At 40.4% G+C, this 23,453-nt stretch overlaps 5 protein-coding genes across 10 annotated transcripts; 1 reads left to right on the top strand and 4 right to left on the bottom strand.

The window, feature by feature from the left end:
* Nucleotides 1-201: 201 nt before the first annotated feature.
* Nucleotides 202-8,074, bottom strand: LOC120696936 (probable serine/threonine-protein kinase At1g09600). 6 transcript variants are annotated; one of them, XM_039980007.1, is made up of 9 exons: nt 3,041-8,074; nt 2,894-2,968; nt 2,684-2,767; nt 2,293-2,610; nt 1,951-2,178; nt 1,738-1,838; nt 1,525-1,627; nt 923-1,249; nt 202-831 (listed from the first exon to the last, which is right to left on the bottom strand). In XM_039980007.1, the coding sequence occupies exons 1-9, from the start codon at nt 3,572-3,574 to the stop codon at nt 688-690; spliced, it is 1,914 nt and encodes a 637-aa protein (XP_039835941.1). In that variant the 5' UTR covers nt 3,575-8,074; the 3' UTR covers nt 202-687. The 6 variants fall into 6 exon arrangements, with proteins under 6 accessions (XP_039835941.1, XP_039835937.1, XP_039835938.1 ...); XM_039980003.1 differs by having other exon boundaries at nt 2,684-2,968; nt 3,041-3,469; nt 3,799-8,074; XM_039980004.1 differs by having other exon boundaries at nt 2,684-2,968; nt 3,041-5,473; nt 5,867-8,074.
* Nucleotides 5,623-8,074, bottom strand: LOC120696935 (pentatricopeptide repeat-containing protein At1g71460, chloroplastic-like). The gene has a single exon (XM_039980001.1). The coding sequence runs from the start codon at nt 7,965-7,967 to the stop codon at nt 5,877-5,879; it is 2,091 nt and encodes a 696-aa protein (XP_039835935.1). The 5' UTR covers nt 7,968-8,074; the 3' UTR covers nt 5,623-5,876.
* Nucleotides 8,075-8,750: 676 nt separating this feature from the next.
* On the top strand, nt 8,751-14,241 carry LOC120696933 (coatomer subunit delta-1). The gene is made up of 13 exons (XM_039979999.1): nt 8,751-8,766; nt 8,797-8,931; nt 9,948-10,008; nt 10,183-10,222; nt 10,524-10,747; nt 11,155-11,397; nt 11,789-11,954; nt 12,169-12,473; nt 12,911-13,097; nt 13,173-13,326; nt 13,563-13,625; nt 13,717-13,813; nt 13,913-14,241. The coding sequence occupies exons 3-13, from the start codon at nt 10,006-10,008 to the stop codon at nt 14,000-14,002; spliced, it is 1,572 nt and encodes a 523-aa protein (XP_039835933.1). The 5' UTR covers nt 8,751-8,766; nt 8,797-8,931; nt 9,948-10,005; the 3' UTR covers nt 14,003-14,241.
* A 695-nt stretch (nt 14,242-14,936) lies between these two features.
* Nucleotides 14,937-17,644, bottom strand: LOC120696934. Its single transcript, XM_039980000.1, has one exon. The coding sequence runs from the start codon at nt 16,348-16,350 to the stop codon at nt 15,121-15,123; it is 1,230 nt and encodes a 409-aa protein (XP_039835934.1). The 5' UTR covers nt 16,351-17,644; the 3' UTR covers nt 14,937-15,120.
* Nucleotides 17,645-18,509: 865 nt separating this feature from the next.
* On the bottom strand, nt 18,510-22,497 carry LOC120696932. The gene is made up of 2 exons (XM_039979998.1): nt 22,364-22,497; nt 18,510-22,004 (listed from the first exon to the last, which is right to left on the bottom strand). The coding sequence occupies exon 2, from the start codon at nt 19,964-19,966 to the stop codon at nt 18,581-18,583; it is 1,386 nt and encodes a 461-aa protein (XP_039835932.1). The 5' UTR covers nt 19,967-22,004; nt 22,364-22,497; the 3' UTR covers nt 18,510-18,580.
* Nucleotides 22,498-23,453: the final 956 nt, after the last annotated feature.

Below are 23,453 nucleotides of genomic sequence, written 5' to 3'. Positions count from 1 at the left end.
TTCCCCTACAATGATTGTCTACACCGAACTTGCTGGTTGAAAAAGAGTCGGCCTTTTCTTTTAGAAAAAAAGGGTCATTCTAGTTTATCCCCCAATATTTTGCGATACTTAGCATTGACTCCTCATTTGTTAAGAACTCAAACTAACCTGAAAATACATCATGCTATTCTAGACGCATCATCCTCAGCTAGCAGTCAGGTCTTAAAGAAACATGAAACTGTTCGTTTGGAGCTTCAAATTCAACTCATATGTTTCATACTCCAGAGTTTTGTCAGAAAAAGGGATGAAGAACTTTACGATGACAACATTACAACTAAAACAAAACTTTACAAAAAAAAAGCCTACATTTGGGTGCTCATTCTCTAAACAGAACGAAGATGAAAAACCTCTGTATTCACCCAGGCTCTGCAAACCCCCTTGCTCATTTCTTTACCTGAGAACTAAATGATATTTGCGATGTAATCCACTCATTCTCTTTGTAGTATGATGCTCCCAACTTACTGATCTTTGCGATGGTATCGAGCAATATCGCCTTCCGATGCAAGGACTCTTGCAGCAGCTTAACATGGCAGCTCGCTGAAAAGTGCTGTGCATGAATTCTAATTTCTAAGTGTTGAAAGCGCCAGCAGCACCATTGAACCCTTGTTCATTTCTCCTAGGACCTCCAGCTGCTCTATGTTCTCCTAGCTATCTGCTCCCCTTGCTAAGGCGTGCCTTGCGCACCGCTTCTTGAATGTGCCTCTCGTGCTCCTTCAGCATGTCGTCAATGTTTCCTCCTGGTGGCATCAATGGCCCGGAGTAGTGTATCCTTTTGTACTTCCTTCCATGGTTCTGATTACAGCGAGTCGTAGACATAAGGTACAATCCATGTGAAATGAAAGAAACCTAGTGTAATTTTCTGTTCTAAGAGTAGAGTACTAACCTCCTGTAGGTCCTTCTTTTGAGAAGAAGCAGGCCTATCAGCTGGCTGGTTATGATCGGTAACCTCAATACCATTCTTCAAATCTGTTGCATCATACTGTGGTAGATTTGAATGCGATTGTCCTTTCTTCCTGGCGACACGAACAGAGCTGCAAACACGACCAGGAACTGCATGGTGATCGGCGTAACCCCTCATGTTCCATGTTGATCCACATTCAGGAACCTGCACTGAGGTTGGCAATGCCCGTGGCTCCACCCGGAACCCTGGCACACTGTCCTCTGTGTTAAACTTCTCACACGTGCTCTTTGAAGTATTATGTGTGGGTTGCTGCAAGGTGACAAAGGCATTCAGAGTTGGTGAATTCCCTCTTGATCGTGCGAGTCCTCGAGAAATTATGCGGTGCTATAGTTTAAGATGTCATTCTTTGAGTAACTGTTCTTGAAACTTGTAATTTTTTCGACATTGGAATTTCTATCATTAAAAATAGGTTTAAAAATATATAGAGCTTATAAACCATCCTACTGATATTTATAACAAAGGTAACAAAGGTACTACTAAATCTAGTACTGAAGCGATTCGGAATGTCCATCTATCATACTCACCTTCACTTGAGCGGCAATATCAATGGCGCGACTGGTTACATGATTCTCATTTCCGGGTTTAACAGATTCAGCTCCTCGTCCACCAAGCTCTGCGTTTCTTTGCCTGGAGGAACAGAAATGATGAAGACTGAATGTCAGCATCACAATAAACCCCAACAAAGTAGTTGTGAAATCCAAAGATGTAAGGGGTAACATAAGGTCTGCAACTTGTACCTCCTCGCCTCTTCTTGCCTGAGTCTAACATCATACTCTTTGCTTGGTGGAAGTTTCGGTAGGCTTGAAGGATCGCAAGCAAGTGGTTTGGTTCTGAAAAACTGAAAGTGGTTTGATACATAGCATAAGTGCTACAAATCCAAGCATGAGTTCTGCGAGCTAGGCTGTCTCACGCTACACAAAAGATCATCATAAAAGAAGTGCAAAACTTACATCACTTTGAAGAGCTGAGGCAGCTGTTCCACGAACTTCTGGCTCTAGTGAAAGCAAGGAATCTATGAGAACTACAGCTGGAGGGGGAAAATCTTTGAAGGTCTCAGCAACACACCGCCCATATTGCTGCTGAGGCTTGAACATTGCTGTTTCTGGCACCTTTGATTTCTTGCAATAATACTCGGGTGGTGACCCACATAGCTTAAAGATCTTGTGAATTTGCTCCACCTAGCATAATATCGTCGTGACAGGACGCATGAGAACTCAATTTCAAAATCTAAAGCAAGGATGAAAAGAAACTTATATGGTTTATTCTTTGTGTCCAAAAGCAAGATAACAAACCTCGGTTCTTCCCGGCATGATAGGTTTGCCAGCAAACAGTTCTGCCAAAATGCACCCTGTACTCCACATATCCACAGCAGCACCATACTCCGCGGCACCAAGCAAAAGCTCTGGTGGTCTGTACCATAATGTCACAACACGGCTTGTCAGCGGTTGTGGATTGTTGGGATCGTAGGATATGGCCAGGCCAAAATCTCCAATCTTCAGCATTCCATTGCCATCAATTAACAGGTTTGAGCCTTTGATGTCTCGATGCAGAACCCCATTTTTGTGGCAATGATCAAGGCCATGTAGCAGCTGCTGAACGAAGCACTTTATCTGATATTCATGCTATAATTTTAGTTTATGTATGTTTTCTAAGTGATTGATGGAAGAGTAGTGTGATAACCACCTGTGGCTCAGTGAGCTTGAGGCCTGGAGTTGCAACAAGACCAGCAAGGTCGTGTTCCATATACTCGAAAACAAGATAGAGGCTCTGTGAAACACGAGATGTTATAATCCCTTCAAGCTTTATGACATTTGGATGATCCAGTTTCCGAAGAATATGAATTTCTCTAGCCATGAAGCGCACACTTTCGGGGTCCATATTGAAAAACCGCACCTTTTTAAGTGCGACAATTTTCCCTGATTCGACATCCCGAGCTTTATACACGATACTATAAGTTCCTTGACCAATCTGCAACATAATGGAATCTATGCAATTATTCAAGTATTTTGCATTGAGGAAATCATTCACTCAGTAATTTACCTTGGCCAATTTCTCAAATGAATCTGCTCGCCGAGGCAACCATCCTTCTACTGCTTTAGGTGCCACATTGATGAGCCAAGCTGGCCAACCAGCAACTACATGCTCACCTGAGAGCCCTTTAAGGTCAGCATTGTTACCACTGCTGATCCTAGCATCTAAAGCTACCACCTTCGTTGAATCGAATGTGCTGGAGTTGAATGTATTTTCTTTGAACTTTCCATTCAGCACCGCAGTACTTGTTGCAACTGTAGAGTCATCTCTCCTTGATGGTGTTCTGTGTCCAGAAGTGGCATTATCATCTTTGGCGCCTTTAGAGCAAAGGCAGCCCATAAGATGCAATGCCTTCTTCTTGAACGAGTTAATCGCACTGAAACCAATTTTTGCAGTTTTTCTTGCTAATCTCTGCACTTGACAATAAATGACCATTGCCTGATTTTCCAAACGATGATTCAAACAACATAGTGTGAGTTTTCTATGCTTTTCAGATAATATTAAGAAACAAACTAAATGTTTCTTTCTGGGCAGAAAAAACATGGAAGCCTTTTCTTTTTTACGGGGAAAGATGAATTGACCTGGATTGGAGAGAAACTGAAATGCGAAACACAAATTGAACCTTAAGGTAATAGTTTCAAGGATGGCAGCTAATCAATTTACATAAATTTGTACGAATCCGACCAGTATACCAAAAATTAACTGCACATGAATTCTTTAAAACTTACTTGAGTAAATACGAAGCACCAAACGTTATAGAAACTCACCTCTGGGAAAAAGCAGAGCTCTGACCCTATGGACAGTTTGTTGGACGTGTCATCATAAGCAAAAGACAAAAGCCATGTACGATAAAAAATTCAGCTTGGTGTGAGGGAACATGCCAGCAACAAGAACCAAAAAACTGGTATCGATACGTTCTTCCTCTTCAAGAAAACATTATGGCATTCACTCCTCATTTCAGAACTTGGACAGAGAGGGGTGATTGCAAAAAATAACAACAGATAATAAAATTGAATTCAAGATAGAAGACAGATTCCAAGTAAGATAGATTTTGTAAAAATCCTTTCATTTCTCTTCTTTCTTTGTTCTAGAGAAATACATGTGATAAAATGTGGAAAAAAAAATCAAAGAGAAAAGAAGCGAACCATTAGAAGTTACTAACGACCATCTGGAAAGGAATGGATGAGAGGGTTTCTGATGGCTAAAATTAGTTAATGGTTATATTTATTATCTAAAAATAGTTATCAGTTATGCAGTTTCTTTTCTTCCATGCCACTATCATGGACAAAAAAAAGCATGCATAGTTATTTAATTTATTATCATATTACAGAAAGATCTACATAATATTGGAATTATCCATAGATATAAGGAGGTGTTTTTTTTTTCTTTTGGAGGTCAAGTGCTTGGCCAGAAGGGATCTGAATTAATTGACCCGAATAGGATGAGCGATTTGGGAAGGATATCTTTCGTGAAAGATGCTGAAATGGTTCTGACTATACCAACACGAGATGAAATGCCTTGTGTTTAAGAAATCTGGAAGAGATGTTTCTTCCTAGAGCGGCAGGGCGGCAGTACATAAGTACTGCAAGTTTCCCATGGTTTCGGGATTTGGAAAGTGCAAATTTCAAACAAAGTAAAGGCATTTTTTGGAGGTTTGCACACAACACATAACATTTACCACTAAGATGGAAGATAGCTTGCTGGGGTGTGAAGCCGGATAAATGCTGTCCTATGTGCTTCAGAATAAAGATCCATGTGGATGTGGAAACGGTGTCATACTGCCATGCAATAAATAAATCAAATGGAGGGAAAACAAACAGATCACAGAGCAAATATGCATCTTGGAGCTTGGTTGTATATCATTATGAAGCGTTAAACTTAAATACTAATATCTCACGCTTGGGAAGTCCAGTTTGTAAAAGATGGCTGATATTAAATGCTCCTTTATTGAAGAATAATTGTAATGGAGCTTTAAGCCCCTCATCACATAGTGGTGTCTTGGGCTTTGTTACCAGAGTCATGGAAGGACAGGCGATAGCAGGGGTACTGGGAGATGCGCCCAATCATATAATGCTCACCATGCTGATATTGCATCTTCAAGCTTCAAGGTAGGTAGCAGTCCTCAGCATGAAGCATGTTATTCTGGAGGGTGACACCTTATATATCCGTATGTCGTGAATGGACATCAGATATCAGAAATTGATCTATCTAAGATAGATATGCATATGAAGGAGTGCAAAAGCTTGTCATATTGTTTTTCTCACATGTCAAGGTCCTGTGATTGAGTAGCTGGTAATCAACCTTTGGCACCAGTGTTTCATCACTTGATCCCATGCTTTGGTAGGGTCAGCAGCCAAACTTTGTCTATATCCAAGCCTCCAACAATTTGGTTGAGGGTAGTGGACTAGTTGGTAATGGAATATCTTTTCAATCTTCACAAAACTAAAGGTGATAAAAAATAATTTATAAATTGTCATGGCTCACTGAGTGCTGCAGAGGGGAAGTTAATTGCTTGTAGCATATTAAATAAGACTCTAAACACAGTGTAATATATAAGCAAATAATTCATAATGATAATAATAACAACAAACTAAATGAAATTCATATTTCATTGTTATGCAAATCATGTTGTTGCTGAGAGAATAATGCCAACAATATTATTTCTTGCTAGTACAGTATGATGAATGTTAAATTACACACTCAAGAAGTGATGTAATTGCCAGTCGGTCAGAAAGAATGTTGCTTTGCAGTAGGTTTACAACTATGAAAAGGAGTATCCGTATCACTTTGAAAAATCATAAAAAACATATTGGTAGGAGGTAAAAGGTAAAGAACCTGCACAAAATCACTGCTGTTCAGAGTCCAAAACTGGAGTTGGTAAATTAAACAGAGTAGATTTCAGGTCAGAAAACCGCTGTGCTTCCGAAATCCTACCGGCACCAACAAGAAGGTGGATGATGCAGTCAAAATTCTCTTGAGATGCTTCCAGGTTGTATTCCTGCACCATGGAGTTAAAAATTTGAAGGGCTTCATCATGTAACCCTGCAGCATTGCAGATTCTCATAACCACGTCGAAAGTAGCCTTGGTAGGAACAAATTTATTTGACAGCATCCAAGCAAAAAGATCCAGTGCCTCCTTGTGCTTCTGATTGATTGCATAAGCTTCTATTATTGAAGTGCAAGTCAGGGATCCCTTGGACTCAGTTCGATTAAAAACCCTCTGTGCTGCCTTGAGGTCTCCGCACGTTCCGTACATGTTTACTAGTTCTGCTGCCACTAAAGGGAGAGGTTCCATCCGCAACTTTAGCACCTGACCATGCACTTCCTTGCCAAGTTTTAATGCCCCAATATCACAGCAGGCACTCAACATCCTCGTAATGGCAACAGTATCTGGCCTACGGTTTGTCAGCAGCATCGATCTGAACAAATCAACAGCAGTCAATGGGTTTCCATTCTTGAGATAGGCATCAACCAATGCAGTCCAAGCTTGTACAGTCTTCTTGTCCATATCACGGAACACCCGGTGACAGTATTCCAAGCGATCACAGGAACCATACATGGTGATCAGTGATGTGCACAAGGAGACATTGGGCAGGAACCACTTCCTTAAAGCATATGCATGGAGCTGCTTCCCCTCCCTCAATACTTTCAACTTTGTGCAAACTGGGAGGACAGTCCCCACAGCAATGAGGTCTGGCCTGATTCCTTCTTGCTGCATCCAAGCTATGCACCACAGTGCCTGGTCTGGCCTGCCATTGGATGCATACCCAGACATCAAAGCTGTCCACGACACAGCATTTCTGTTCTTGCTGGTATAGAACACTCGCCTACCTGAGATCATATCGCCACACTTGCAGTACATGTCAACCAACCCTGCATAGACCTTTGCAACATCTTTACGATCTCCAAACTTCTTCACCACAAATCCATGAATTTCTCTACCCAAGTTCTGCGCCCGCAGCTCTCCGATGACCGGCACAATTGACGTGAGCACCACGCAGTTGACCTTGACCCCGTCCTCTACCATCCACCGGAAATGCTCCAGCGCCTCTCTCTTCATCCCCTTGTGCGCGAATCCAGCAATGGCCGCCCCCCATGCGACGACATCCCTCTCAGTCATTTCCTCGAACACCCTAACAGCAAGCTTCACTTTCCCGCACTTGAAGTAGACATCCATTAGCCCAGTCATCAGCATCCCCGGCGCGCCAGCGAACGCGTTCTTGATGAGCGTCGCGTGCGTGGCGGTTGCCATGGCCATCGACGGCCTGGCGCTCCCGGAGATGGACTTGAGCACACAGCCGTAGGTGTACTCGTTGGCATCGGCCCCTGCAGCGCGCATCTCCGCGAACGCGTCAGCGACAGGGCCCGCTGCCTCGCCGCGGCCACGGCGAACGTGGCCATGCAGGAGCGCGTTCCACGAGTAGGCGGTCGCTCCACGCTGCGGCATCGCGTCGAGCACCCCGCGCGCATCGTCGGCGGCGCCGAGCGAGAGGTAGAGCTCGACGAGCCGGGCGAGTAGGAACTCGTTAGTGTCCAGACCATGGACGCGGAGGTGCGCATGGACCTGGCGCGCGTGCGGGAGGGAGCGGCAGGCCGAGAGGAGCGCGGCAAAGGCGGAGGCGGTGGCTGGCACGCCACGGTGGGAGAGGTGGTCGAGGAGGGCGAGCGCGGACGGGAGCCGCCCCGCGCGCGCGAGGCGGCGGAGCTCGGCGGACAGCGCGGAGGCGTTCTTGGAGTCCGGACGGAGCTCGGCCTGCGACGTGCGGGGGGTGGACGCGGCGCCGACGAGCTGCGCGCGGGGTGGACGCCGCGCGGGGAATGGATGAGTGAGTGGTTTGGGAGGGGAGGCGGTCTTGGCAGGGAGAAATTGGGGGTGGCGAATGGCGGCGACGGAAGAGAAAGAGGAGGAAGAGGCGGAGGACGCCATGGATGGCATCGCCGGGGCGCGGAGAGGTTTATGGAGGGAAAGAGGTTGATTCGGATAGAGCGGAGGGGATCAGATATTAACGGCCAATAAGCAAACAAATTCAACTTTTACTTGCTTCACATGAACAAATGTGCTCCATCCCATTTTAAGAAAAATCAGAGAAATGTATGCTCAGATTAAAGAAAGTATATGGCATGTATTTTTTTCGGACGTATACGGACACAAGTATGGTAGAAAGTCCTATATTATCACATCTCACAGTATGTCATGGTTCGATTTTTGCTGTTTTGTTCTAGTAAGACTTGTTCAGTGCTTTATCGCTTGATGTGTACTTTTTTTCGTTCCAAATTATAATTTATTTGATTTCTTTTACTCTAAATTTGACCATTCATCTTATTTAAAAAATTTATACAAATATAATCAAATTTTAATTATTATTGAAGAATTTATATTGATAAAACAAGGCACAACAAAAGAAGTGATAATTTGTACAAATTTTTGAATAAGGTAAGTGGTTAAACTTGATGTTAAAAAAATTAAACAACTTATAATTTGGAGAGAAAACAATAACAACAATTATTATTATTATTATTGAAAAAGCTAAATAAGACATTAGACATTTAGAGAGTGCTTGTGCTAGAGCCAGGTTGATAACCATGACATGTATTGTACCGGAAGCTACTGCCGATGCTAATCACCACGTGATTAGGGACTAACCCCAATGTTAATCACCACGCGATTAGGGACAGGGAGGGACTAAACGCCCAGGCAGGGAGATCTGTCTATTTCCCGGTGGAGTCAGTCGGCCAACTCCAGTGGATCTCTTTCTCAAAAAAAAAACTCCAGTGGATCTCGACCCGCGTTGAGCCCTCCCCCTCCGTTTTCCCTCCCGATCACCTCCTCCCCCCTCCCCTCGCGGCGACGACTGGGCGAGCGGCGCCACCCTTCCTCCGTCGGGACCTTCGCCGGCGAGGTACGCACTCCCCTCCCCTCCCCTTCCGCTCCGTTCCCGTCCTGCCCTTGCGAAACCGAGCCAGATCCAGGCATCCTCTTCCCGCCGATCTGCTCCGCGCAATTCTCTGTAATTTACCCTCCTTTCCTGGCCACCAACGCGCATCATAGGGAGGTCGGTGCGCTCTTCTAGATCCGGGCTGCCTCTGCCAATTTTCTCATTGCACTCCTCCAGATCCGGCTCGATGCGGTGCGCCCACGCCTTGTTCCGGCCGATCTACAATGCGGCACCGTGAGATGGTATCTCGGTAGGGTTGTTTGGATGAATTTCTATAGCCCATTTTTGCGCTTTCTTCATTCCACGGCCTTGAACGGGGTGGTATACCGGTAATCACACCAGCTTTGCACCAGCGGTAGGCCGGTAGCTGCATGTCCGTGATAGTGCGTTAAGGACGCAGTTGCGCGAAGTAGCGTGCAAATAATGTTTTTTGGAGCAATATCGTTTGTTTGTTTGAATCTGTCGTTAGGAATCTGGATTATAAAATCCTTATGATTGCTCCCTGAGCGATAGCTCACTTGGTGAGCGCTCCCGCCGAGGACGCTGCCCACCCGGGCTCGAACCCGGCGTGCCGCACAATAAAATCCCCCTCGCTGGCAAAGTCCAGGGTTCGGGGGGTTTTCCGCGGCCGGTTGCCGCAAGGCTTCCTCTTAATGAAAAACGGTGGGGCCGTCATACCCCCCCCCCCCCCCCGGCCGCGTTTTTTTTTCTTATGATTGCTCCCTGCATCATGTGATGCAATTGATCCACTCCCTGTTTGCTGTCAGTGTTATGTGCATGAACTTGTTGTTAGTACAAGTGGCATTTTCAACTGAGATCACATCGCAGCGGCATGCCTGTTGCCCTTTCCTTGCTTTGAAAGCTACTGCAAATTTGTTGGAAATAAATACCTTTAATTGGCTACAATTGCCCCTTCTTATTTTTCAGTTCTGAAAATCTTCGTGGCTACTCTGCTCATTGAGTATTGTTTTCCATGGCAGGTGCATAATTTGTGGGCTTGGTGATTGATAGATCGAGTGATCAACAAAGCGATTGAAAATGGTACGGCTAATTGGTTTCATTTCCCTTTTCACTTTTACTCCTCTAGTTAGTTAGTGCTAATAAACTGATTTAATCTTCTGATTTCAAGTTTATCCCTTTGCTACTATTGAGTTCTTGCATCTTGTTTATGGAAGGGGTTGATTGATTTTTCTTTTGTTGTTTGTGTACCCTCAGGTGGTCCTTGCTGCTTCCATCGTTTCAAAGTCGGGAAAAGGTATGATGCTTCAGTTAATCAGATCCTTTGTTATTGTCAAATCCCATAGAATTTTATTTTGTACCCTTATTTATCTGTTATTTACCTCTGTTCTAGTCATCATTTGCTAAATGGGCATGGTATAGCATCCTTTTACCATATTGGTATCGTATTGCTAGCTAGTTGGCTCCTTACTTATGGGTGACATAATATGAAACCACTACATGTTTCAGTTTATCTAGCTTTCCCTCTTGTTAGTTTTTTTTCTTTAAATGAAGTGAAGGGATTCAACTGGCTGTTCTTTTTCTGTTTTCAATTGCAGCACTTGTGTCAAGACAGTTTGTTGACATGTCTCGCATAAGAATCGAAGGATTACTCGCTGCATTCCCGAAACTGGTTGGAACTGGGAAGCAGCACACTTATGTTGAAACAGAAAATGTGCGTTATGTTTATCAACCTATTGAAGGTTTATATCTTCTACTTATCACAAACAAGCAGAGCAACATTCTTGAAGATCTGGACACTTTGAGGCTGCTTTCCAAGCTTGTATCCTACTTTCACATAGATTATCTTTTTCTTTGGAGTTTTTCTTATTTATATGATCCTATTTAATCCATATGAATTAAAATAGAACCTGGGGGGTGGGGTTGGTGGAGAGTGTGTAACTTCATGAACTTTACTTTCATAATGATATGTTCAAGATAACCGTACTGGCTATTTATGTGGAGAAAATGGAAGTTATAAGTTTACCTTACATCCATGCTTATCTGGATTTTACATATTAGTGAGGGGAGAAACATCAAAAACAACAAGCACAGTGGGTACTTGAAAGTATATATGCAAAATCTTTACCAATATGAATCTCATTTTTTTTTCAAATTTATGTTACTATTCAGTGGTATGTTCTTTTACAGCAATGTTTGAATACGATGGTCTCCTTAACTTTTGGTAAGGTACCTGAATACTCCCCTTCCTTGGATGAGGAGGGTGTCTGTAAAACAGCATTTGAGCTTATATTTGCTTTCGACGAAGCCATATCTCTTGGAAATAAGGAAAATGTTACGGTGCAACAAGTAAAACAATATTGTGAGATGGAGAGCCATGAAGAGAAGGCACACAAGCTGATGATGCAAGCCAAAATCAATGAAACCAAGGATGTCATGAAGAAGAAGGCTAATGAGCTTGACAAAATGAGGGTCTGCACTACTCTTTTCGCCAGATTTAGGATACATTGTGATTCATTTAAGTTGTTAGTCCATTCAGAACATATTTTGGTAACTCCAGTTTCTCATAAAAATAACTTGCTGGGATGGCATCTGTGAGATATAAGCATACATAAAAGATGTGTCTGAATCCTTTCTGGAAAAAAATTGGATAGGTTTTATGGATTGAAGGTTTCATCAGAGTAGAGTGGACCCTGACTATTTAGAGGAAATTTTAGCTGGGTTCCATTGCCAAGATTTTTGCATTGTAATCTCATGTCAGGCTATTTTGGGTATGCATTTCAGTAGTTAGTATTGTACTGCAATGATATTTTCGGATATTCCAATATCTAAGAGGTTATATATTGTGTGGTGTTCATTGCAGATGGAAAGAGGTAAACTTGACAAAGGAGGATACTCTTCAATATCTGGTCCACGTGTGATTGAAAAAACTTTCAATGATATGAGCATCAGTGGTTCTCGATTTGGTAGTGGTTCTGGATTAGGTGGACTGAGCACTGACATGGACTCATTTGCTAGCAAGCCCAAAGGTAGTAAGGCCTCTCTTGTATTTCTAGATATATATTTTACTTTAGAAAGGCCTGTTATTGCATCAATTTATGTCAATGAATTAAAGTTTTTTTCCTTTTTTTTGCATGCGCATCTAGTTCTGTTTTATCCTGATTTGCTGTTAAAATGCTAGAGACAATACAGGGCTAGCATATGACCTGTATTTGATTCTAATTGCAAGCGACTTTTCTACAGGCCGTCCGTCTCAACCTGCTACTGCACCTGGTAAAGGTTTTGGCATGAAATTGGGCAAGACACAGAAGACAAATCAATTCCTCGAATCATTGAAAGCTGAAGGTGAAGTCATTTTGGAGGATGTACAACCAAGTACAGTTCCTTCAAGATCGTCTGCTCTCCCGCCAAGTGATCCTGTCACAGTGACTATAGAAGAGAAGCTCAATGTTGTTGTTAAAAGAGATGGAGGTATTAATAACTTCGATGTTCAAGGAACCCTTGCTCTTCAGGTTCTTAATGATGCTGATGGTTTCATCCAATTGCAGGTAATGCTTTTCTTAAATTCTAGTAGTGTTGTACTTGTTTTCATCCCCCCTTTTATGCTTGTGTATGGATTATGGAAAGCTATAACCGTGAAATAGTACAAAATAGTACTACCTCCGGTCCATTATATTTGACATTGCAGAAAGAAATTTTGGCCTACAGCCAGTTCAGATTGCTTGTCGGAAATGATGGATATAATGAACCAGGGGTAGTATAGAATTTTGTATTTGCATTGTCATGTGAATCTGTACTGAGATTGTATTCTATTCAGAGTCTTTCCTATACTGCTGCCTAGACAGCACAATACTGTAACTTTCACCTTCATTTATGCGTCTTGTGTTGTTTATTTTTATTATTGGGTATTGGCTCAAGGTACTTTATTGCAGTATATAATCATACAGTTTATGAGCTGTTTTTTCTGATATATGGTGTGTTGTAGATTGAAAACCAAGATATTCCTGGACTTAGCTTCAAAACACACCCAAATATCAACAAGGATTTGTTTAACAGTCAGCAAATTTTGGGAGCAAAAGATCCAAACAGGCCCTTCCCAAGTGGTCAGAATGAAACTCCTCTGGTGAAATGGAGAATCCAGGGGATGGACGAGTCATCTTTGCCTCTATCAGGTGTGAAGTCACTTTGTTTCTTGTGTCTAACAATGCTAATTTGAACTTTCAATAACATGCTTTTGCTCGGTGTAGTCAATTGCTGGCCGTCGGTATCTGGAAATGAAACCTATGTCAACATTGAATATGAAGCTTCTGAGATATTTGATCTGAACAATGTTATCATATCTATACCTCTGCCAGCACTTCGGGAGGCTCCAAGTGTTAGACAGATAGATGGAGAGTGGAAGTAATGTTTCCTTTTCCTCTTTTATTTAGTTATTGCTATTTATTTTTATTTTACTGAACATATGTATCCTAGATGATAGTACACTATAGAAACCTGGAAAAGGGCTGTTATGTTTATTGCATTATTCCATTTCCTCGTGGCATTACATGATGCACCTTTCTTTGTTTATTCAATTGAGCTTGTGTTTGTTGTCTCAGCTTTTTTTTTTACCATTTCACCTTTCCTTGTGCAAACAGGTTTGACTCAAGAAACTCTGTGTTGGAATGGTCTATTCTCCTTATTGATCAGTCGAATCGCAGGTCGGAAATATTTAAATGTTAAGCCCATGATTATCATTCTGTTTTGTAGATTGACTTCTTGGGTCGTAAATTTTGCTTTGTGCCCTTGCAGTGGTTCCATGGAATTTGTCGTCCCCCCAGCTGATCCATCATCATTTTTCCCCATCTCTGTTGGGTTTTCTGCATCCAGTACGTTCAGTGATTTGAAGGTTAGTTCCCAGTTCCCACACACTGGTCGAATGAACCTCCTATGTGTTGTGCCACCTTATTCATCCCTTTGCCAATTGTGTTTATCTGAAACTTTTCAGGTTACTGGAATCCATCCTCTGAAGGAAGGCAACCCTCCCAAGTTTTCACAGCGGGCTCGTCTGCTCACTGCTAACTACCAAGTGGTTTAATGCTCTTATCAAGGTCGAGTGTTGTATCACTTAAAATACTTCCAACATCTCATGATAGTGACATAATGTATTTTGCCATGAACTTCTGTGAGCCATGGCAGGGAGGATCACTTTGCATTTGGAGAATATTCTTTTTGGTTCCTTTCGTTTTTAGCATGTTGCACAAATTGATGTTCTGATGTATTGCTACTTAAGAAATAAGTGTGAGTTCTTGCGTTTTGATTGCCCGCAGATTTGTACCATCCTTTACCCCTCTTAAGAATGCTGTTTCCAGGATCAGGTTTGTTGCTTGCCTGGGCTAGGCTTACAACCAGAGCCAGTTATTACCCCTCACGTTGTTTTAATATCATATTATTCCATTATTTCTTAATGATTAAGAGGGACAATCAACAACGAATGAACTTGCCTGAGATGAGCAGTAATAGTAAGAAAATAGCTTTAATAATGCGATCTTTGCAGCACATCATGATTCAACTAATATGGACATTTTCTTAGGAGTTCCTGAATGCACATTTGCACATGTCAATGTCTTCTTCTCTCTAACCCTACACGATCTTTTTTTGCCACCTTAACGGAACAAAGAATGACTGTGCTGCATGGATTGGGAGGCTCTAGGGGCTTGGGAGGGGACATGGCGGTTTGGCATGGAGGAAATAGGTGCGGCGAATGGTGGGGAGGGCGAAAGCCGTGGAGGACACCATGGATGGCATGGCTGTTGGGGCCTTGGGGGGTTTGGGTGTGGAAGTTTAGGGTGGGAAGGTGCCTCATTTTGATAGAACAAAGTGGATCAGATATTAATGGCCAAGCCAAAATAAATTTCTTGCTAGCTTCACTTAAAGAAGTGTGTTTTGTTTTCCAAAAATGAGGTAGAAGATCACTTGGACTCCTGAGGAACACTTACAGTGAACTGATTGCCTATTAAAGAAAGTGCATGTGTCAAACAAGAACAAGCATATATATTAGGGTTTAGGGTTAGGATAATATGTAATATAAATTTTTACATATATGGAAAGAAAGCATGATACAAACCATACCACACACGTATATATATGGAGGCAAAACATGCTGGTCATCACTACATACTAATATCCTTCTCCTTTCTCCCACCTTTGATCGATCTAGCTACGCCTTCTGGATGCACTAGATATGATGTCATCAATAAGATATGGTCCATGATCAGATCCCTCAATTTCTGGCACATGAGAAGGAACCTCTTGAGGTGTAATGTCTTCCTTCATCATGACATCCTCCCAAAACTCGATCAGCAAGGAATCATCGGCCATGTCAACTTCATCCCAGTTGATATTCTTGTTGTCATCACTTAATTTAGTAGCAGAAACAACTTCTAAGCTTCCATGTTGATGTTGAACATCATTGGTATTGATTGTAGCTTCAATATTGATGCCACTAATGGCATTGGTTTTGATATGAGCATCTATGTTACTTCTGATTTGTGCAACCTTCGGTTTGATATGATTTGATTCGATGATACCAATAGCATTGGGGCCACTATTATTAGCTCTCTGTGAAGGAGGTGAGATTTGCAAAGAGGATGGAGGAATATGAGAGTATGTTGCATCTCCATCTTGATCACCAACATTACTAGTGCTATCATAATCAACACAATAGGAAGAAGTAGAAGGAATTGTGCTAATGTCACAAGTAGTTGGGATATTTGGTTGTGCTCTTGGAGGTACTAAAGTAGTAGTATTGTTGCTAATACCATTCTTAACGAACCCGATACCCCCAGCCATGTAAGTCATATGTGCATTCATTTCACTCATAGTTGGTGGTTCACTCATAGTCGGTGGGGGAGTTATTGTAGTTGGCATCAAGGGGCAAGCTTCTTGCAGCAGATATGGCAAGGGTAAAGTCATGGGACAATCATCTGTTAGTGGCAAAGGAATAATCAAGCTATGATGGCACATCTTAGCAGACTTCAAAGGAGGAGTAGAGCTGTGCTCCTCCTGATCAATGTGTAGAACATCGTTTAGAAAATCATATGACTTAAGGGAGGCAATGACCTCAGCAATATCTGAGTCCAATATGATTTTACGTTGATGGGAATTTGCACACATCCAAGCACGAAATGAAAGTTCTTGCACAAAAATCTCACATGCCTTTGTTAGGAAGGATGGTGTATCAAAGCTCATCATCATTTTACCCTTCTTAGCACAAACGACCTTCTTGAGACGGCTCATGGGAAATTCATACTCATGGAAGTCCTTGATTTCCTCAGCTTCTTCTTGTTTCTTCTTCCAAAAATCCTCTTTCAACCGTTGCTCAGACTCAGGCAATGACCCCTTTGATGATGGATGAATGTCAATAGGATGGTCCGTTTCTTTCATCCTTAGTCTTGATATGTGTACCTAGATATGTGACACACATATTTAGCTATTGCTCACTCCTGATACTGTAATGCAAAAATGAACTATTGATTGAACTAACACCTTATAACTAATATGCCACTATCATAGAGAAAGAGACAACTTTGCAAGAAACACACTTGGTTGAATAGAAGATGTAAGATACTATGGAAACAAGCTCCTACACAAACTAGTTTTGAGAGTAGCAAGATAGATGTTGTACCTTATTAGTTGATTAGAGCTATGAAAGAACTTGAAATACTAGAACAAACTCTGGAAACACAATTGATGATGGTCAGGATGGGCATCATGTACAACAGTTTTTATAGGAACCAAGAGGTCAGTTTGTTGAAAAGAACAAGGGAAACTAAAGAAAATAGAAAGGTTGTTGCTTGTTGATTAACTTGTTATGGCTTCTTGCTATTCTTTTTAGCTATATGTAGGCACCTTTTCCACCGTCTTATAAAAAAGGGTTTATGCCTCACATTGTTGAGCCGTTCAGTCCATGTATTTTTTATTATAAAACAATTAAATAATTCAGTGCAACAGCAAATTCACGCTTGTGTTCACGCTTGATGCAATATTTGCTTTTCATCCCGTAGCTATAGTCGGTTCGTCGTTCACCGTCTTTATGCTTTTCTATAATTGGTTGCTTTGGTAAAGATAGACTACCTAACAATTTCTGGTTCTATTAGATATTACTTGTGTATGACAATTGCAATGATTAAGTGGGTGAGAGTATGTTACTAGTTGGATTATTCATGCTTTGTGTTTGTACAATTGCGTTTCGTATATGCTATATACACTTTCAAAAGGTTACCTTTTCTTTGTCACTACTTCAATGGAGTCTGTTTATGGTGTAAAGTTGTATTTTCCAACCATTTACTTTATCTCTTGTGGTCGTTGAGGTGTAAAGGTGTCCTTAAAAGTTTACATTCTTTATTTGGTATAAGTGCAATGGATATCTATTTGTGGTGAAAATGCATATCTTCCTATCATTCTATTAATCTCTTTCTAGTTCATGTGTGTATTGCTTGTGCATCTTATACTTAGTGTCCTTCAGTCATGGTTGTTTGTAATGATTATGTGATATCTTTTTCACTTCTTATTTTGGCGATGTATATATGTTGTCCGGACTACAGTGCAAAATCTGCAAAAAAAAAACATAAAAAACATTCATGATAAGCACCTACAATTTGTGATTTGAAAAAAATGGCATGATATATAGTATTCCTAAAAAGTGAAGTATAAATTACATGCATTTGCTTATGAGCTGTAATAATTGATACCTGACACAAAAGATCAGTCTCGTAGGTGCTTATTAGGTACGGCATGCACTGAAGCGTGATTCATTTACAGGATTCTAACTTTCCACATAAGATGAAAAGAATAATGATATTTTGAACAATTCTATGTTGTTTGAAAGAACTTTAGGTGTTATTAGATAAATCAATTGAAACAGAAGTGTGGTACTAGGAAGGAAAAATTGTCTTTAATACAAGGATAACATGGATACATACACACCACCAACATACGAGCTAGCTTTTTATTGAAGTAGCTATATAATAGCTAGGTGGAACTAATAAAGAACATATTTTCTTCATGTAAATAAGCTTTCAAAATTTGTAAGGAATTATTAATAGCTAGGCAAGCCAAGCCAAACCTATTATTTCTAACAATTATACCTTGTGGGAAGTCACACATTCTAACTCTAGTCTTACTTGGAATTGTCTACTTGACTGAGCTATGGACATAAATAATCTAAGATAAATATTCGAGATGCAATCTAGTCGATATTGTATATTTCGTGGTATAAGAAATCTAGTAATGTGCGCAATGGCTATTTGTTATTCTATTAGCGGCCTGGCATTGTTGGAGATGGGCTTCGCGCAGCCATAGATGGCAGGTGTACTCATTGGGTTCGTCCGTGATGAGTATCTTTATGAGCTCATCTACAGTGGGGCTATCTCCTTGCATGGCCATGTGGACATGTTCGTGCTTGAACGTGTTCCGCGAATAGGTTGTTTTGTAGTTGGCTGAACTGCAACATCCCACAACCAATAAGCAAAAGAAAATTAGTATTTATTTGAAACAATAATAGATATACATATCATCTTCAAAGTCTTCCATATATTCTTTTCACAAATCTATAGAGAGAAAGTAGTTGTCACTATGCCAATATTGTTGTTTCCTTCTCCAGCTCTCCACCCATCTAGCTATGCCTTCCGCTGGTACTAGCAAAGGTGATGATGTCATTAAGAAGATATGGTTCTTGACCAAATTCATGAAGTCTATCAAAAGGAAGTGGAACATGATCACTGGTGGAGGTAGCAGTAGGTAAATGTGCTAGGTCTTCGTCCATCATGACTTCCTCCCAAAATCTTGCTAACAAGGAATCATCAGCCATGTCAATTTCATCCCAATTTATATTTTTTCTATCATCCTTGCTCACATTAGTGGTACTAATTAGTTTTGCATCTAGGGTTTCGTGCATAATATTTTGATGATTGCTGACATCACTTTCTTCTCCCCTGTCTTGTTGTTGACCATCATCTGAACCGATATTTGATTTTTGATCAATGGCATTACTAGTACTGTTTACTTGATAAACATGTGAGGCATTTTTTATATGTGTGAAATCATGTCTTCTATGCTTCAGCTCAGAAATATCAATAGAAATATGGGCACCACTATTACTCAATGGTGAAGGGGATGATAATTGAAAAGAAATTTGAGGAGCATAAGGATAGTGTAATGTTACGCCTCCATCTTGAGCATTAACATTACGAGTGTTAGAATTACCGACACAACATGTATCAGTAGAGGTAACTGTGCTCATATTGTTATTTTGGATATTGGGTAGTGCTTCTGGAGGTAGTTGTAAAGAAGTCATTGCACTAGAAGTTGCAACAATGTTGTTGCCAAAGAAGTCTAGGCCCCTAGTGGTGCAGGTCATAGGAGGTATTGTTTCACTCATAATGGATGTTGGTGTGATCGTGGTTGTTGGCATCAAGAGGTATTCTTGTGGTGCAAACGCTAGAGGTAAAGGCATCTGATAAACATTTATTGGTGGTAAATGAGGAGAATTGTTGGTTGGATGTTGATGGTACTGTTTTGTTGGGTATTGATCAAAATGAGGTTGGCTGGATGTTGATAGTTGGTTTGTAAACCTGATGTCAAAGGACTTTTTAGTAGACTTTGGATGAGAAGCAGAGTAGTGCTCCTCATGATATGTGTGTAGAATATCATTTAGAAAATCATAGAAATTGATGGAACAAATGGCCTCAGCAATATCAGAGTCCAGTATGATGCTACGATGGTGGGATTTCGCACGCATCCAAGCATGGAAGGAAAGTTCTTGAACAAAGATCTCACATGCCTTTGTCAAGAAGGATGGTGTGTCGAATGTCATCATCATTTTACCCTTCTCGGCACAGATAACCTTTCTAAGACGGGTCATGGGGATTGTGTGCTCGCCGAAATCCTCAATAGCTTCAATTTCATGTTGTTTCTTCCTCCAAAATTCATCTACCATTTGTTGCTCAGATAATGACATTGGAGTCCTTGTTGATGTACAGATTTTAAGAAGGCAATTCATTTCTTTCTTCTTTGATCTAATTGTTGCACCTAGATAATGAAATAGTCGTATAGTTATTACTTACTCTTGATACTGTAATACAAAAATGAACTAGCAATCGAATCAACAACTTACTCCTACTCCATTTTCAAGGAAAAATAGATAAATTTTAAAGAGGCATGATAATATCTCAAGATTCAACCCATAAGATACCTAGAAACAAACCCGCATATAAACTAACTTTGATAGTAAAAATAAGGTCGATGATGTACCTTAGCTGATTAGAAGTTTGGAAGCACAAAATACTAATACTCCGAAGCCACTATTGGTGACTGATGAGGATGGGCATCAACTACAATGGTTTTATAGGAAACCAGGGGGTCACCTTATGTTGGAAAAAATATTAAAAATGAAAAGGTTGTTGCGTGTTGATTGATTTATTATTATTTTTTCTATTCTCTTCAGATACACAAGCATCTTTTCCACTATTTTATCAATACTTTCATGATATCCATAAGCTTTTACTTTATATCCTCTAGCTATAATCTATTTGTCATTTACCATCTTCTTCTTTTATTTATATGTTGATGGTTGCTCTGATACAGGAGAATCCAATAAAGTTTTGATTATTCTTGATACTTATGTATTTATGCATGACAACTAAGATTATCAAGTGGGCGAGAAATATGTTACTAGCAGTATGAATGCATGGTTTGAGGTGGAAATTGAGTTTCGTGTTTTTTATTTGGCACTACTACCTATGGATGTCAGTTTGTGGTGCGAATGTGTACTTTTTTGTCTTTTTCTTTGTCTTTCTGGTCATTTGAGGTGTAAAGGATATTACCTTTTTCTTAACCAGCACTACTATAAAGGATGTCTGTTTGTGGTGTATTTTTATATCATTTGCTTTAACTTTTCTAGTCAATGGAGATGTAAAGGTACTTTATAAAAAAGGCTACATTTTTAATGATTGGCACTAGTACTCATGGGTTTCAGTTTTTGGTGCAAAGCTATGGTATACTTTTGTGTCATTTTTGCTTTATCTTTTTCAATAATTCGATGTGTAAAGGTACATTTTAAAATGTTACCTTTTTCTTGATTGGCACTACTATGATGGATCTTTCTTTGTGGTATAAAGGTATACTTCCATGTCATTAGCTTTATCTTTCCCTATTATTTGAGGTCTAAAGGCATATTTGGCACTACTACAGTAGATGCCAACTTGTTATGTAAAGATGTGTTCTCCAATCATTTTTTTACTCCTATCCTACTAGGTCGTGCATTTCACATGCATTTTCTACTTTGTGTTGTTGATTCATGGTTATTATAATGATGATGTAATTCTTTTTTCTTCTTATTTTAGATATGTATGCCATGGAGATTGTATCGTGCAGCGTATGCACAAAAAGCATCCATAATAACTTTCATGATGACAATCTTTACTTTGTGAATTGGAGACAAACTATCATCTTCTTTACTTGCTAAATTTGAAGTTGAAAGTATATACAACTTTGATTCGAACCTACAATTAAAGAAATGTTACTAAAAGTTATTAAAGTAAAAGGTATAGTGCATGCTTCCTTACAAAATATAAATATTAAAGATAATCTTCATGACTGATGACACACAAGTATACCTGTGATGCATAAGTATAGCTGTGATGCACAGCATGATGAATCCATATGTAATAGATACATAGTTCTGACTTGAGACATACATGGCTTGTATAGAAGCCGGTTAATGAGAGTAGTCAGTAGGTAGGTGCTGCTTTTTGGTTGAATTGTACCATGATTCTTCATAAGATAAGAAGAACTTCGCCATCGGTAGAATTTTGGCTTCTTATGAAAGACGAATTGAAATATAAGTTGTAGGAGAAAGGACCAATTTTTCTTGATTACAAGGATAACACACATAGCACTTCTCCACAAAATTGCAAGCGCATCCAAAATGAATCCATAGCACTTTCAATTTTGAAAACCTTGCCTACCAGATTCAATATCTTGGTGGATGGAACCAAACCTCATTCCTGCACCTTCCCCACAAAGATTTGCCTCACCCGCTATATATATATATATATAGATATATATATATAGATATATATAGAGATATATAGAGATATATATAGATAGAGAGAGATAGAGAGATAGACAGAGAGAGAGATATACATATATATACATATATATATATACAATACATATATATATACAGATATATATACATATATATATATATACATATACATATATACATATATATATACATATATATATACATATATATATATACATATATATATATATACATATATATATATACATATATATATATATATATATATTGACGAAAAAAATAAATTATAGTCAAACAAGCTAGAAAATAGACATAATCAAATAGTGCAAAAGGGACAAACAAACATACCTCTTCTTATGCTCGACAAAAGCTACCATCAACTTGAAATTGTTGATTCAGTGTTTGATTGTAACTAATCACACCTATGTCTATCCATAATGAAAGGATGTTGAGTAAAGAAAGGCAAAGAGGATGGACCGATAAGTCCTAACACCAGTTGCTAGGTCACCTTATATAGAGTTCTTGCACGAGATCATCCACTCCTTTTTAGGGTAGTCCATCACAATACGTCAATACTGTGGTCCTTTAGTTTCCACAAGTTAATGGGCCATTGTCTTTTCTTTAACTTTGAACATTTATTCATGCTATACTATATTTAACAAATGAACGTGAGCCAGATTGAGCCCATCCCACTTTTGCCCATGCCTAGTAGACCACATAGGTGCCCCATCAGTAGGTTTTAGGGAGTATTCATTGATCATGAACATATTGGATGTTGATAAAAAATATTACTTTTTATTTTCACAATTTAATATCATCTTGGGCAGCACCAACCTTTTGGCATGATGGATTAATCTCTGGACTAATCAAATATACTCCATCCGTTCTAAAATATAAGTCATTTTAGGTTTGTTGTGCTCAAACTTCCTTAGATTTGACCAAATTTATCGTGAAAAGTATCAATATTTTTATTTATGACATTACATAGGTATATTTTAAAAATATGCTTCATGGTGAATCTAAAGATACATATTTGATATATGATAAATATTTATAAATTTTTTATATAGATTTGACCCCCAGGTGGCGGGGGCCTAGCGTCGTGACGGCGGGTGTCCGGCGGCCGGCCACCTAGCGTGGCCTCCAGTGGGGGCTCGACGACCGACGGGCAACTGCCAGCAGCCTGGCTCGTCCTCTCGTGGCGTGAGCCCGGCGGCCGGAGGCCTTCGGTGCGGCGCCTCTGGGCCATAGAGGTCCCGCGGCGGTGGGCGTGGAGCCCGGCGGCCGGAGGCCTTCAGTGTGGCGTCCTGCGGCGGCGGGCGTGCTCCCCGGCACCGTGGAGGGCTTGCCTCCGATTGCCGTCCTGTCGTCTGGGATCTGCTGGACGCGTATGGGCATGTGGATGGAGCTGTCTGAGATCGCCAGTTGCCATGTATTG

The sequence above is a fragment of the Panicum virgatum genome, chromosome 3K (assembly GCF_016808335.1).
Source record: "Panicum virgatum strain AP13 chromosome 3K, P.virgatum_v5, whole genome shotgun sequence".
In the NCBI taxonomy this organism is placed as follows: Eukaryota; Viridiplantae; Streptophyta; class Magnoliopsida; order Poales; family Poaceae; genus Panicum; species Panicum virgatum.
This window is presented reverse-complemented; position numbering and strand designations above follow the sequence as displayed.

Coding starts and splice junctions, on each gene's coding strand:
- LOC120696936 (XM_039980002.1), bottom strand. CDS start 3,574: ATGTTTTTTCTGCCCAGAAAGAAACATTTAGTTTGTTTCTTAATATTA. Junction 2,969..3,040: donor CATTTGAGAAATTGGCCAAG/GTAAATTACTGA, acceptor ATTATGTTGCAG/ATTGGTCAAGGAACTTATAG. Junction 1,628..1,737: donor AGGCAAGAAGAGGCGAGGAG/GTACAAGTTGCA, acceptor CTGTTCCTCCAG/GCAAAGAAACGCAGAGCTTG.
- LOC120696935 (XM_039980001.1), bottom strand. CDS start 7,967: ATGCCATCCATGGCGTCCTCCGCCTCTTCCTCCTCTTTCTCTTCCGTC.
- LOC120696933 (XM_039979999.1), top strand. Junction 12,474..12,910: donor ATGGTTTCATCCAATTGCAG/GTAATGCTTTTC, acceptor GGTGTGTTGTAG/ATTGAAAACCAAGATATTCC. Junction 13,814..13,912: donor GTACGTTCAGTGATTTGAAG/GTTAGTTCCCAG, acceptor GAAACTTTTCAG/GTTACTGGAATCCATCCTCT.
- LOC120696932 (XM_039979998.1), bottom strand. CDS start 19,966: ATGAATTGCCTTCTTAAAATCTGTACATCAACAAGGACTCCAATGTCA.
- LOC120696934 (XM_039980000.1), bottom strand. CDS start 16,350: ATGAAAGAAACGGACCATCCTATTGACATTCATCCATCATCAAAGGGG.